This window comes from Bubalus bubalis, chromosome 3, assembly GCF_019923935.1.
Source record: "Bubalus bubalis isolate 160015118507 breed Murrah chromosome 3, NDDB_SH_1, whole genome shotgun sequence".
In the NCBI taxonomy this organism is placed as follows: domain Eukaryota; kingdom Metazoa; phylum Chordata; class Mammalia; order Artiodactyla; family Bovidae; genus Bubalus; species Bubalus bubalis.
This window is the reverse complement of record NC_059159.1, coordinates 50,288,476-50,304,523: the sequence shown is the minus strand read 5'-3', so window position 1 is coordinate 50,304,523 and position 16,048 is coordinate 50,288,476. Positions and strand designations below refer to the sequence as shown.

The 16,048-nt window shown below is 37.0% G+C and overlaps 1 protein-coding gene across 8 annotated transcripts in view; it reads left to right on the top strand.

The window, feature by feature from the left end:
* The window catches only part of GGNBP2 (gametogenetin binding protein 2), a 32,932-nt gene that overhangs the window by 13,274 nt on the left and 3,610 nt on the right, over window positions 1-16,048 (top strand). For 3 of the 8 annotated variants that reach the window (XM_025281143.3, XM_025281145.3, XM_025281144.3), the window contains 7 exons: window positions 120-218; window positions 4,125-4,250; window positions 4,340-4,453; window positions 11,056-11,265; window positions 12,297-12,471; window positions 13,894-14,088; window positions 15,901-16,048. In XM_025281143.3, coding sequence (XP_025136928.1) covers window positions 120-218; window positions 4,125-4,250; window positions 4,340-4,453; window positions 11,056-11,265; window positions 12,297-12,471; window positions 13,894-14,088; window positions 15,901-16,048 — 1,067 coding nt within the window. The remainder of the gene's footprint in view (window positions 1-119; window positions 219-4,124; window positions 4,251-4,339; window positions 4,454-11,055; window positions 11,266-12,296; window positions 12,472-13,893; window positions 14,089-15,900) is intronic. The other 5 variants (XM_025281146.3, XM_025281148.3, XM_025281147.3 and 2 more) reach the window with 5 other exon arrangements.

Sequence of the window (16,048 nt, the reverse complement as noted above, 5' to 3'; positions counted from 1 at the left end):
AATACTTTAAATATACTTCTCATTAAAGAGCATAAAGATTTTGAAAATTCTAAAGAAAAATTAATGTTAATCAGACCTCTAATGGTTTATTTATTTTTTATTATTTGTTTATTTATTAGGTCCAAACTAAATGACATGATAGATGCTATTCCAAAAAGTAAAAAGAACAAGAGATGTCAGTTGCACTCCTTAGACACGCACAAACCAAAACCTTTGGGGTAAGTAAAATTGATTATCAAGATACTTTGTTAGTGTTAAGATTATAAATGTTGATCCTATTTGGTAAAAAGAGAAGAAACAATGCTAGTTTTATTTCATTAATTGTTTACACTGTAAAATAGAACACCATATAATTGGTCAAAATAAATGTGTCTCCTAGTTCTTTTTGCATTGGGTCTATATAGGGTCTCGGTATAAGTTTGACTTCTAAAAATTTTTTTCCCTTGTATTAAATGTGTTTCAGAGAAAGGAGGTTGAGATCTTTGTGTAAATTTATGTAGCCAATATTAATTTTTTCAAAGTAGTGGTATCATTTTTTAACCTAATAGTTGTATAAATTATTTTTCTTGTCTTTCTTGTCTTTAGGTCTCCCTAATAATTTATCAAGGATTTACAAAAAAACCCTTGAGTTAGTTAAAGGAATGTGAATTTATGTAACTAATTTGCAGTTTTCTTCTTGGTTAGATGCTACAGTGCCCAAGGCTGCCCCCTTCTCCCAGCTCAGTGTCAAGTTTCCCCTTCACAATTGCTTGGGGTTGGGGGTGGGTGGTAAGGAGAAGTCATGGAATTTGAAGGGAGTTTCTAAGAAGTAACTTTAGGGGAGAATGGGATGATATAAAACTGTGCTCCTGAATTAATTTTAGAAGTTAGTTTTTTGAACATCTCGTTAGTATTGTTGACATTTTCCTCCCTGGTAAAAAGATCTGGATGACCAGGTGGTGGTATGTTAATCTCTTTTTCCCCCCCATACTCAGGAACAAAAAAATTTTTTTAAACTTTCATCATGAAGACTGTCAAACACATAGAAAAGTAGAGAGACTATACAAGGACCCTATTGCCCCCCAATACCTTTACCCAGACTCAGTTGTTACCAGGATTTGCCACATTTATTTCATTTGTTCACCTTTTCCTTTGCTGAAGTATTTTAAAGCAAATTCCAGACATCATGTTATTTTACTACTACATTCATCTCTAAATACAGTGACATTTTCTTTCATGACAGTGCCATTATAACACCTAACAAAAACTTAACTACAATAATGTAATACCCAGTTCATATTCACGTTTCACCGACTCTCTCTGAAAGTGTCTTCTTACGTTGATTTGTTAGAATCAAGATTTACATAAGAATCACACATGATTTCTAAATGTGAGAACTCTAAATGCAGTAAAGCTCTGTACAACCTCAAATGGTTATCTAAGGATAATTATTTCACATACCTGATTTACCAGTATCTTTAAAGAATTCCTGACTCTCTGAGTGCAGAATTTAGTCTGATTTTCATTGGACAGTAACCTTTATCTGAATAACCTGTTGACTAAAACCACAGAATAGTCTGATACAATACAAAGGCTGCCTTCTGTTTCTTGATTATGAATGTTTGTCACTGAGGAACTGAAAAGCAAGAGCTACCCCACATTGTAAACATCTGTGCTCATTGCTACCTTCCTATAAAGACCAGTCGTTCCACTTTTGCTCTGGATTCCATTGCTCTCTTGTTCTTGACTTTGCTTCATCAATTACTTTCATTAAATTGACATATAGCTGTGTCTGCCTATGTTTCAGCTTAGAAATAAAAAACATACCTCCACAGGCTTCACATCCAATGTCAGGTCTAGCCCCACCACATCGGAAGCCAAATGTTTTGGAAGATTGTTTGCTGAATTATGCAATCAGTGTGAGTGGAGTTAGTTGATCTTAAGCAACACCTCCTAAGGTAGTTTCAGTTATTCCCTGTGCCACATGGATAGCTGGTCAGAGAGAATAGTCTGCTTAGCCAAGACTTCTCCTCCTCCACTTTGGATGGTCACCACCATTCTGTGCTACTATGACTTTTTGTATTTTTCCACTGTTGTTCCCCCGTTTCATTTTCTTCAGGGGAAGGTATAATACAGTTAATTAGGTTTTAGCCTAACCAATAGTAACAGTTCAGTTCAGTCTTAGAGTATTCTCATATTCATACAAGCAAACCCAGGTTATTGTCTGGGAGTAAGTTTGTGGTCTGAAAGAAAGGTCTAGGCCCGGGTTGTAGGCCTGTAGCTGATGAGTGGTGTACCGCTGACTCTTGAACAGCACAGGGGTTAGGAGCACAGACCCTCCACACGGTGGAAAAGTCGAGTGTAACTGCTAGTTGGCAACTTCATATATTATACATGGTTCCTTCATGTCTTCATATTCAGTAACTGCAGATTGTGTAGTGCGGTGGTATTTACTATTGAAAAAAATCCACGTGTAAGTTGACCTGCGCAAGTCAGCCTCGTGTTGTTCAGTGGTCAGCCATATAAGATCACCTACAGGAAGAGTAGGGTAACAGAAAGGAATGCTGAGGACTTCAGTTTAATGGTAAGAAAGAATAAGTCTAAAGAAACTTGAGAGAGTGGCTGGAGAGGCAGGAGGAAACCACGGGAAAAGAGTGTTTTGGGGGGCAGGGACTTGGACAGCTGTGTTGAAGGTTGCTGAGTTATCAAGGACCTCAGAGTCCATTGGATATAGCAACACCAAGATAATTGGTGATCTTGATGAGCGGATCTGTGGTTGAATGCATCAGAATCCAGATCAGAATGTGTAGAAAAATGCATGCATTGCAGGGTCTTAATGGACTAAGCTGTCAGTGGAAAGTATGGAAGTAGAACAAAGAAGTGAAAAGACTCCTTTTTTCAGAAAGCTTGATCTTGACAGGAAGAAGTGGTATAAAGACATTTGGTTTGGAGAGATTATGGATAAAATCTTGATTTGAGTTATAGAATTTTCAAGTCGTTTTAGAATAATGTTTTCACATTCTGATGGTATAATAGTCATTCCCCAGCCCTTTTCATCAAAACTGAGAATTTGAGAGTTATGTGGATCACTGAAGCATAATTAGAAAATTTGAAATTTGGGAGATGAGTGTAGAAGGATGTAACATGCAAGGCAGAGCAGGTGGTGTTTGCTTCAAAAACAAGGACCATTCACCCTTTCTTGAGCCCTTGTGAGATGAGACTAGGGAGCTGAATTGTATGTCTGATCTTATATGGTGGGCAGGGGGTTGAGAAATACCTAGCTATAGAAAGTAGGTTAAGTAAAGATTCAGAAGTGTTTCCATCTCAAGCATCCCAGGTAATGAATTTCTAGGACTAGTGAGACCTGCAGAAGAACAGGCAGGAGCCAGTTGTTCAGAATCATGAAAAATCAAGAAGACTATCATTGAATGGAAAATAGAAACACATTTCTCTTGGAATGCACATCTGCAACAAAGCAAAATGCGTGACCAGCGCCACATTGAAACCTGTGGGGGAGGGAGAGTCTGGGAAGTTTTTAGTAAGTTTTTAAAAAATTATTTGTGTAGTACTACTAATTTAGGCTGTGTTAAGTGTTCATCTTAGTATGCTATCTTTATTTTCAAAAATGTAAAATTTTATTTACTATAATTAGATTAATCTGTGACTTTCCCAGCTAGTTGTAAATATGAAGGTAGATAAGAATTTTGTTGTCATGGGCTAGCTATAAAATCACATTAAGTAGATCAACACTTGTTAGCATTTTCAATTTGTAGAAAGTTGATCCATGCATAGAAGTGAAAATATTTTGCAATTTTTTCAGCCCTTTTGACTTTAACATTCCAAGTAGATATGCTCATAAAATGCTTACTATATTAAACAGTTACTATCTTGATAAATGTAAATGTTAAATTATTATCAAGTAAACGTAATAGTTGAGCACACGTTTTTCTGTAAAGATATGAGCTCCTGTATAAATAACAATTTAATATGGTTAAAGTAAATATGTAATTATATACAAATTTGCAAACTTACCCTACTAATATATCTTAATGTATTAAAGAGTTCATGATCTTAATTTAGACTATAGAAATTATTCCTTCAGATCATCTCAGTGTCACTAAGCTTTGTACTGTACTGTACTACAGTGAAGGGAGCAGTAGCAGTGTCAGTTCAGAGAAGTTAAGTACAGATAAGAGGAGTAGTGAAGACCACAGGAAGGACAGCAAGTGTAGGATCATTTTCCATTATGGACCTTTCCAGGGAACAGCCAGGTAAAATCAAGCACTCCTTTACTCCGCTTTTTAAAATGTTTTTCCATTATATATTCCTCCATCTCACTAAAATTTGTTTCTTTCTGCAGAGGTTGTTGGATGGACGTATGGGAACTCATGTCCCAAGAATGCAGGGATGAAGTAGTTTTAATTGACTCTAGTTGTCTTTTAGAAACGCTAGAAACGTATCTGCGAAAACACAGGTAAGTCCAAAGGTCATGATGATGTAGTGGGAAGATGCTTTAGGTGTCAGTCACCTTCTTCCTGTAATAGTACTCTAGCCCTCCCGTTAATACCTGCCGCCAGGCGGAGCTTAGTGCTAGGGCAGGAAGTTCCTTTATGGCACGATGCTCAGTGTTGACCTTCTTGTGTTTTACCTGTTGGTTCCAGGCCAGCCTTTCAAGGAACACAGAGTGACTGTGAATTGAATAAAGTGTACTTAATCACTGTGGAAATTCTTGTATTCCTTGTTTTTGATGGATGTGTTTCATGATGTCATTTTCAAAATTAAAGTTAAAATAGCAGCTTTTACTTAGTAGTATTTTCAATTATTTTTTCTTTGTGAAGAGCTAAAAATAGAGTTGGAAATCATGTGCTTTGTGTATTATAAAAGTAACTTCAGATTTTTCTTTTTAGAATACTACTTTACAAAGAATTTTCCAAATTCTTTGTAATGAATTTTGCAAATTCATAGGGAGGGCGAGTACAGTAGGAAAGGAAACTGGTAAAGGAGTCATCTAGAGGTGGCGTTGTACTGTTTCAATAAAAATTTGTCACATGTTGGGTTTGTGGTTATGCGTCCTATGTCTTTGGGACAGATATACACAATTACTTTGGGGACGCTTCTAGAAAACATACGTAAATTATAAAAACTGGCATTATCAAGGTTGGTGTTCATATGGCAATGAGCTAATGACTTAATCTGCGTACTAAGTTTATTAAGTGTTTTTCTTTTTTCAATTACAAGCTTTCTTGTTTTTTGCCTTTTTGGTTGATTGTACCCAAAAGAATAGAGAATGTCAGTTATTTGGAGTTTGGGAAGTAAATGTAAAACAAATGAATGTATAGGTCCGTCATAGATACCTTTCTTTTTCAATATATATTTCCTTGTATTCAGTATGAATTGGCCCATCCAAAAGAGCTTTTTTGGGTGATAAATTACTAGTTAATAGAGATAACATTTTGGAATTTCCTATATTGGTTGTAGATATTTCCTGTGTTTGGGGGGCAGTATTTTATAGGAAAGGTGGAGTCCGTTTTATAAATATATTAAGGATTCAGGGGAAGAAGTACAATTAGAAGCAGTTAAGGAAGATTGCAGTGAATCTGGGTTCTACTGATTATAACTTTGTACAGATTACTTTTCTGTGCTTCCGTGTTTTTCTTTTTTAAGAAAAAATAGTAGTAGTCCTATAGAACTTATTATAAGATTAAATTTGTTAGGATTGATGATGCATAATAAGACTTACTTAGAACAGTATCTGGCACATAGTAAGCACACCAGGGAGTATGTGTCTGCCAGATTTGCAAGTCCTTGTTATTCCTGTGTATCCAGTTCTTATTTTAGGTACAGTTTGAGTTTTGAGGTACAGTCAGTTGAAAATGATTTCTAAAGGTCTGAATAGTGGATGTTCTTGGCACATCTATTTTTATTTAATAGATTTTTCTAAGCGGTGTATAATAAAGATTTTATGACACTATTTAGCCAGTTAAGTACTATAATAGTGCATTATTAGAAATTAGGTGTTAGAAACTCTGAAACCTCTGTCTTAAGAAACTTTTTTTTTTAATTTGTGTGCAAGGTTACTTTTGAAAACAGGAAAAATCACTTTCATTCTTACAGCTTCCGTATAAAATTTTAAATGACTGTTTGCTTATGTTTATGCTACTTAACGATCATGTACAGTCAAACATTAAACTGACAATTTAAAGCAGTAAGATATAGGAAAAATATTTCAAGCTTTATTATTGGTATTATATGATATTTAACCATTTATTTACTAAAAAAATGTAGACTTACCATTCATAGCCTCAAAATGTGGAAGTAATTTTATTTCTGTGTCTAAGACCATTTCTCCCACCAAGGGGAAGACTTTTTAAAAATTGTGATAAAAAATACATAACATGCGTTTACTTCTTAACAGTTTTTAAGTGTATAGTACAGTACTGTCAACTATTTACTAGCTGTTGTGCACTGGATCTCTAGAACTTTTTCATCTTGCGTGACTGAAGCTAAACCCACCCATTGACTAAAAACTCCTCGTTTCCCTCTCCCTGCACCTCCTGCCAGCCACCGTTCTGTTTTCTGTTTGAGTTCAGTTACTTCATATAACTCATGTAGGTGGAATCATGCCATATTTGTCTTTTGTGTTTAGCTTGTTTCACTTAGCATAATGTCCTCAAGGTTAACCCATGTTTTAACACGTGACAGAATTATCTCTTTTTAAGGATGAATAATGTCCCACTGTATGTATACACTGTGTCCATCTACCAGTGGACGTTTAGGTTGTTCCCACATCTTGGCTTTTGTGAAAAATGCTGTAGTGAACATGGATGTGTGCCAAAAGCTCTTTGAGATTCCGTTTTTAATTCTTTTGTATGTGTTCCCAGAATTGGGATTGCTGGATTATATGGTAATTCTATTCTTAATTTTTTAAGGAAATGCTATACTATTTGCCATGCTGGCAGCCACTTTATAATCTTGTCAACAGTGTGCAAGGAAGGGTTCCAATTTTTCCAGATCCTTCACAACACTTGTTATTTTCTAATTAAAAAAAAAATACATATATATATATATATATATATATATATATATTTGGTTGTGCTGGGTCTTAGTTGATGCACTTGGGGTCTTCAGTCTTCATTACAGCATTAGGGCTCTTTAGTTGGAGCCTGTGAACTCTTAGTTGTGGTGTGTGAAATCTAGTTCCCAGACCAGGGATTGAACCTGGGCTCCCTGCATTGGGAGTGCAGTCTTAGCTGCCAAGCTACCAGGGAAGTCTCTCTTTTCTAATTTTTGATAGTGGCCATACAGTGGGCTTGCGGTGATCTTGTGTGGTTTTGATTAGCATCTCCCTGATGATTAGTGATGTTGAGCATTTTATCGTGTACTTACTAGCCTATCTTTGAAGTGTCTGTTCATGTCCTTTGTCCATTTTTTAATCATACTTTTTTTTTGTCTGTTATTGAAATGTGAGAGTTCCTCATTCTGTACACTAACCCCTTATCCAGTGTATGGTTTGTAAATACTTTCTCTGTTCCATAGGTTGTCCTTCACTCTATTGTTTCCTTTACTGCACAGAAGTTTTTAGGTTTGATGCAGTCTCATTTGTCTATTTTTTATTTTGTTCCTTGTGCTTTTGATTCCATATGCGAGAAGTCATCACCTATTCCATTGTTACATGTTCTCTAACAGTTTTACAGTTTCAGGTCTTAATATTTAGGTCTTTAACACATTTTGAATTAATTTTTGTGTATTTCTGTGTCTCTTTTTTAACTGTTAGTGAAACAGTGATTTAACTTTACTTGCCAACATGATTGCTTCTGTTTACAAAGTGGGCTTAGAGCTTCTGTTTTAACAAATATTCATTTCAAGAAACAGAGTTATCTGCTATTAGGTCAAAAAGATGTGCATAACAAAATAATTGTATGACATTGTAAGGGTAAATGCTATAATGATAAGTGTAAGTCAGAGATAATGGGAATACAGGAAGGTTGAATTTTAGTTATGGAAATTGCAAAAGGCTTTTTTAAGGATGGGTATGATTTAGGCAAATGGAGATGGATGTGGAGGGGAGTGGGGAGGAAGCAGAAGGAAAAAAAGACTTTGTAGTCGGGACGCATCAGTTGTGTACAAAGTAGTCCACTGTACATGGAAGCGACCTAAATGTTCATTGACAGGTGAATGGATTAGGGAGATGATGTGTGTGCCCATGCATGCACACAGTGGAATACTACTCAGCCAGAAAAAAAAGACCAAAATAATGCCATTTGTAGCAGCATGGATGGACCTGGAGATGATCATATTCTGTGCTTAGTTGCTCAGTTGTGTCTGACTCTCTGTGGCCAGGCTTCTCTGTCCAGGGAATTTTCTAGGCAAAAATACTGAAGTGGATTACCATTTTCCTCCTCCACGGGATCTTCCCGACTTGGTGATCAAACCTGCATCTCTTGTGTCTCCTGCATTAGCAGGTGGATTCTTCCCCACAGAGCCACCTGGGAAACCCCAGAGATTATCACATTAAGTGAAGTAAATCACAAAGGCAAATTCCATATGATATCACTTATATGTGGAATCTAAAATATGATACAAATCAACTTACTTACAAAACAGAAACGGACTCACAGACATAGAAAACCAACTTATGGTTACCAGAGGGGGAAGAGAATAGGGGAGGGATAAATAGGAGTTTGGGATTAGCAGGTACACACATTGCTACGTATAAAATAGATAAACAACAAGATCCTACTGTATATATAGCACAGGAACTATATTCAATATTCTGTAATAAACCGTTATGGAAAAGACTGGGAAAGAACCTGTGTGTGTGTCTGTGTGTGTATCTGAATCACTGTGGTATACACCGGAAACTAACACATCATCATACATCAGCTATACTTCAATTAAAGAAAAACGAAAGTAGTCCATTTGTATATATTGTATATGTATGGGGGCAGGGCAGTGTAGAGGGACCATGAAGGGAGAGGCAAGTCTTGGGAAAAAGTCTGGAAATAGTAGGTTGGGTAAGAGAAGAAAGCACCGGAGGCCTTAACGAGTTTGAACTTTATTTGTAGATGGTGGGGAGGTTTTTAAGCTGAGAGTGAGGTAATGAGATGTTTTAAAAAATTATTTTGGTATGAGAGCTGCATTAGAGCTAGTAAGAGTGGAAGCAGGGAATTGTATTAGGAAGCATTTTTTTTTTTTAATTGACTAGGCAATTTAAAACAGGGCAGAGGGAATTGAAAAGAAGTAACCTTCCTCAGTGTAAGAAAGAGTTGATACCAATTGGCTCCACCCCTAAAAGCAGGAGTTGGAATTAACTAAGAAGGAGTTGGAATTACCTGAGGTTCCATCCTGGGTGACTGTGTAAATGGTGATTTCTTAACACCTATGGAAGATAACATAGGAAGGGGACCGTGTTGCCCTTGGTTTTGGACATCTGTGTTGTCCCACATTTTTCAGCATGGGTCTGGCCTTCAGGGAAGGACAGAGCCTTGAGCGGAGCTGTGGAGTTGATACGTTGACGGGAACCGCTGTGGGAGTAGATAAGCTCACCTGGATAGATGAATTTAAATTATAGAGAGCAAAATTTCCTCATTCCATCACAGCCAGTCTTCTCAGAGAGCCAATTACTAATATTGTGAGCCTGGCTTTTTCACCTGACCGAATTCTTCCTTATTTTAGGAATTCTAAAATAGACCAGACTCTATTTTTTCTTTTCTGATTGAATGATGTTTGGTTTCTAGAAGAAAATATTGTTCTTCTTCTACTTCACATGCTCTTCTACACTTTTACCACATTAAGTTCAGTTCAGTCGCTCAGTCGTGTCCAACTCTGCGACCCCATGGATCGCAGCACGCCAGGCCTCCCTGTCCATCACCAGCTACCGGAGTTCACTCAGACTCACATCCATCGAGTCAGTGATGCCATCCAGCCATCTCATCCTCTGTCGTCCCCTTCTCCTCCTGCCCCCAATCCCTCCCAGTATCAGAGTCTTTTCCAATGAGTCAACTCTTTGCGTGAGGTGGCCAAAGTACTGGAGTTTCAGCTTTAGTATCATTCCTTCCAAAGAAATCCCAGGGCTGATCTCCTTCAGAATGGACTGGTTGGATCTCCATGCAGTCCAAGGGACTCTCAAGAGTCTTCTGCAACACCACAGTTCAAAAGCATCAATTCTTCAGCGCTCAGCTTTCTTCACAGTCCAGCTCTCTCAGTACACTTAAGTTGAAACCACATTTCTACATACATGTTGTATATATTATTTATGTGTGTGTTGAGAAACATACTTTTTTGTGTGTGTGGAAGAAAGAACTTGACATTTAGGAAATTACCAGTAAACTAAAAATACATGTACCACTTTCCTATTCTTCTTGCCCTCCCCACCCTACATATTAATACTTAGCTAGTGATGTATTTATTAAAATGTAAACATTTGAATCAAGGTTTACTGGTTGAAGGGCTTCCCTTGTAGCTCAGTCAGTAAAGAATCTGCCTGCAGTGCAGGAGACCTGGGTTCAATCCCTGAGTTAGGAGGATCCCCTGGAGAAGGAAAGGGCAACCCACTCCAGTTTCCTTGCCTGGAAAATCCCATGGACCGAGGAGCCTGGTGGGCTGCAGTCCATGGGGTAACAAAGAGTCGGGCAGGACTGAGCAACTAACACTTGACTGGTTGAAGATACCGACTATTTTCAGAGACTGAAAGGAGAGGGATCCTAGAGTCATTGGTTGGTAGCCTCTGTTGTTTTATTTCTGACCTGCACAGATAGCTCGTGAAGTGAAGATACATAGTCCTTGGCAACTAATATTTTCTGGGCATGTATTTTATGAACTAACAGGTATTTATCTGCTTCATTCTTTTAGGCCCATGTGTTTCTCTAGTTTAAAAATCATTTGTAAGTGGAGAACTAGCTATAGCTGTGTAATCCCTAAATGTGTATTTACCTTATATGTGTATGACTTCAGTGTGTGGAGGCTTTTTTTAATGCTTTATATGGGAGGGGAGTGTCATTGTCTAGTACACTGTTAAATACCTCATGAAATAATTACACAGCCAGTTCTGAATTTTGAAATTTTTCTTTTCAACAGGTTTTGTACTGATTGCAAAAATAAAGTCCTGCGAGCCTATAATATCCTTATTGGTGAACTTGATTGCAGCAAAGAGAAGGGCTACTGTGCTGCACTTTATGAAGGCTTGCGGTGCTGTCCACACGAGCGACACATTCATGTCTGCTGTGAGACAGACTTCATTGCACATCTTCTGGGTCGTGCTGAGCCAGAGTTCGCAGGAGGGTATGAGTATGTAATTTGCTAGAATGGGCTATCTAGCGCTTTGCTTCATTTTATCCTTCTGCCTCAGTACATATGTGTGTAAATTAAAGTGTGCCTGTACAGATTTTGCTTTTTTTTAAATATGCATTTAGTTGAGTAAAAAAAGGGAGAAAGTGTTGATCCATTGTCTACTTATTGTTGCTTGAAGTAGGAATTCCGGCTTTTTTTGGTTTTCATTATTATAGCTTATCATTTTCACTTGAAAATGATTAGAAGGGATTTTTTCCTCCCCTCCATCCATGCATTTCCATGTTTAAATTTTGTTTATAATGATGGTTTTTGCATAGGAAACAAGATCTTTGCAACAGGGGTTTAAGAAATACTTTACTGAATGTAATTCATGAACTGTGGATGTTATTATTAAATTACAGAGGAACCTAAAATTTTATCTCTGGCTTTGTTGTAAAAGTCAGGAAGAATTGTTCACAGAATACATTGAACCCACTCCCCCTCTGTTTTGTGTATTAGCTGTCATTTGAGTGCCTGTTTTCTGCTAGGCATTTAGAATACAAACACCACTTCTGTCACTGAAGTTGGTGATCATTTCTAGTGAAGACTAGCCTAGAGGGCTTTTGCCCAGGATTGAATCACTTTGGCATTGTCTTTCTCCATTCCCCATCAAAAAGAACAAAAACCAAGTAGGCATTTGGTATAATTGGAAGGTGAACTGTCATGCCTGCTATGAGCTGGACACTTAAATATGTGACATTTCTGTGCCCCCAAAAACGTTTCTTTAGGGCCAGTTCCTGAATTACCTTCTTTTTAGCAGTATTAGGACTAAGTTCTACTTGCATGTGTATTTTGCATTGGTAATATACATGTGTGCTTGTATATTTATATATATGTTGAGTTTGAATGTATAAATGTCTTGTTATTAGTTTGTTTACTAGATACGCAGATTATGTTTAAAACCTGAACCTGCAGAGAGGTGTTATCAATCTCTTACTGTTCCAGCTTAAGAGTTGTAGGAAACATGTGTGATTTATTCTTATTTATAGGAGAAGAGAAAGGCATGCTAAGACAATAGATATAGCTCAAGAAGAAGTTCTGACCTGCTTGGGAATTCATCTTTATGAAAGACTGCATCGAATCTGGCAAAAACTGCGGGCAGAAGAGCAGACATGGCAGATGCTTTTCTATCTTGGTGTTGATGCTTTACGCAAGAGTTTTGAGGTAAGAACAGTGGACTGCTTCAGTGTCTGGACTGCTTAGTTATTAGATGGAGTCTTTTTTTTTTTTTAATTCTTTATTTCTTGATTGTACTGGGTCTCTTTGCTACATGAGGGCTTTTTTCTTGTGGCCTTCTCACTGTGGTGGCTTCTCTTGTCGCACAGCACAGGCTCTAGGTGCGCGGGCTTCAGTGGTTGCGGCCTGCAGGTTCAGTAGTTGGGTCTCCGGGTCTCTAGAGTGCGGGCTCAGTAGTTGTGGTGCATGGGCTCCTCTGCCCTGCCGCATGTGGAATCTTCCCAGACCAGGGATCAAACCCATGTCTGCTGCATTCGCAGGCAGATTCTTATCCACTGGACCACCACGGGAGTTGTGAACTGTGGACTGAATCTTAATGTTAATTGCTGCTCTCACCTTGCCTTAGAGAGCTGTGATCCACTGGTCATGGCTCTGGAGGATTAGGAGAGGAGTTGGCTGGAGAACTGGAATTTAGAACAAGTTTTTGGATTTTTCTTTGTTTTTTAAACCTGTCACACTGCCAGCCTTGATTTTTTAGACATTTTCAGAGTAGAGAACTGAAATTGACGATTATTTAATGAGAAGCTGCTATGAAACAGCTATTGGCAAGTTAAAAGCAGCCCAAAAATAAGCATCAAAATTAGAAACATTTAATGAGTCCCAGTTTGCCTGCTTCTTTCCAGTAATATGAAGTAAATGCTGTCTGAATGCCATGATATGAGAGCTACTTTTTAGAAGCACACTGAAGGCTCTTTATAATGCTGGTATTGGGTTTTGTATTGTGATTTAGTAATGTCTTTTTTCAATTATGCTCTGTAGAATATAAATTTTTGGCTAGTGAATATTCTGTTATATTTTAGGGCAGGGTCATAACTGTTTAACTGGTCACCTGTCCCTTTTGAGAATGGTATGAGAACTATAAACTCTTTCAAAAGCCTATCCTTGGACTTTAAACATTGTTCTGGGGAGTCTGAGGAGATGTGTGTTTGTTTTTGCCGAAAAGATTTCTTATTCCTTTTCTCTTTGTATATTTGTGTCTTCAGAAACTAGATCATTTAATCAGGTTAAATAGTGTTCTCATTGTATGAAGAAATAGGATGAATGTTTACTTTGCTGTGTTAAAATTCTGAAATTTAAAACTAGAATATTTCTGGATTCAAACTGGAGTATGTGTAAGTCTCCCTTTCCCACAGGAGTTAGTTGTACATTCATTTCCTGATATTTTAAGACTGTCATCATTTAAGGTATTAAAATTTTAAATTCTTTTTGGGGACTGCCGGACAAAATTACAGCATGAGATGCCAGTTTCTGTGTGTGTGATATCATTTAAAATTAACAAGTGAGAATTTCCTTGGAGAATAAAGGGAAGTTTGAGCCAGTATTCAGTTTCAGCTTTGTTTTTTATAATAGATGACTGTGGAAAAAGTACAGGGTATTAGTCGATTGGAACAACTTTGTGAAGAATTTTCAGAGGAGGAACGAGTAAGAGAACTCAAGCAAGAAAAGAAGCGCCAGAAACGGAAGAATAGACGAAAAAACAAATGTGTATGTGATATCCCTACTCCCTTACAAACAGCAGATGAAAAGGAAGTAAGCCAAGAGAAGGTAGTACTCCTTAATATTGACTTGACAATATATGGCCTTTTTTTCTAGATTTCAGCACTTTCACTGTGCTTTCTCAGAACATGGTTTCCTCTGGCTTGTACGTTGGCTTTTTTTCTTACTATAGTCTGTATAACAACCTCTTTAATGTCATTTGTTTTATAAAGACGATGTTCAATAATTAGTAGTATCTTACTACCTGACCTTAGTATTCTGTTAGATCAAAGCCCAAATGTGAAAAGTTATCTCCATGCATGACCTAGAGCAGTTCTCAACTTTTGGTCTCAGGATCTCTTTTCATTCTTAAAAATTAGGGTGCCTAGTAAGCTTTTGTTTATGTGAATTATACTTATCAGCATTTATTGTATTAGAAATTAAAGTATAGAAATTTAAAGTTATTTGTTAATTCTTTTAAAAATAATAAGCCTATTAAATGATAACATGAATAACATATTTTGAAAAATAATTGCTTTCTAGGGAAATTTGAGAAGGGTGGCTTTACTTTATATTTTTACAAATCTCTTTAATATTTGGCTTAAAAGGAATCCGATAGATTCTCTTTATCTGTTTCTGCATTCAGTCTGTTTGCATATGTTGGCTTGGTCAAAGCATGTGAATAAAGTCTGACTTCACTCATATATGGTAGGAAAAGGGGAGAGGAATATTTTAATATAAACCTTTTTAGATGTGGATATTCTTCTTTGGCATTATAACTTGACAGGTGGTAATTTCGTAAAGATTTTTTATAGTGTGGAACCTGACACCTTAAAGTGACCTTTCATACTTTTAAAATCCATCAGCAGTTTGAATAGATTTTATTCATGCATGATTCCGTAACATCATGCACTGGTTATTTGAAAACGTAATGGTTCACTGAGGTAGGCACATTTCCCCAGATGCTGACATTTCATTACATAGTATCAGACAATCATGTCTTCCCATTAGAAAGGTCTTAAGCTTCAATCTCATTGTGCTTGTATATACAAGTTTTCAAAATTCAAATTGTAGTTTGAAAGTTTAAATTTGATCAGTGACAACAAATACTGTCTGTTTTTTTCTTTTAAGAGCTGGACTGACTGCATTTATTTTTGAGAAAATGTCTTTTAAATATTCACGTCTAAATAACCATAGTTTGTCTCTTACCCTCTCTTTCAAGTGAAGTTGGTGTTCTAGCTAGTTTAGCTTGCAACTCAAACTGTTGCACAGGCACTTCTTGAGACAGACAGACATTGGTATTCATCAAAAATGCTTTAAGCATTCTTCTCATTTCTCACAGACTAATAAAAAGACCTCTACTTCATGAGTTGGTATTTAATAAAATTAATATTTTTAGTGCTGCCTGCATCAAAGACATTTATAAGTGAAATATCCTTTTATCTCTGTTTATTTCCGATGAGAATGCTTGACAAGTGAAGAATACAGTGACTGTTGGTACACACTTTGGTTGCCTCGGTCTTGGTTTGTGCTAAAGCACCAGCAGCTTTTCCCACCACTGCTTTTATACCGTCAGTGTAAGCGTCAAGACAGTGAAAAGGCAAATCCCATCTTAGTGTTAGGATGAAAGTGGCTTTGACCTAGGGAACTCCTGGAGCCAGCAGACCGCACTTTTGAGAACAGTTGTCGTAGACTTTCCTGATACCATTAAGGTCTTGACTTGGTTCTAGTTGGTTCCTGGTTTTTAAATGAATTAATGATCTTCATGAGAATAGTATTTTTTTTCTTTAATTTTTATCTAATTAGTTAATGTTGAGGAAATTAAAATATAGCCATATGGAGGTAAAGATTTTTACTACCTCTTAATATTAATCCTTAAAGGAAACAGACTTCATAGAAAACAGCTGCAAAGCCTGTGGCAGCACTGAAGATGGTAACAGTTGTGTAGAAGTAATTGTTACCAATGAAAACACGTCCTGTACCTGTCCTTCCAGTGGCAATCTTTTGGGGTCCCCTAAAATAAAGAAAG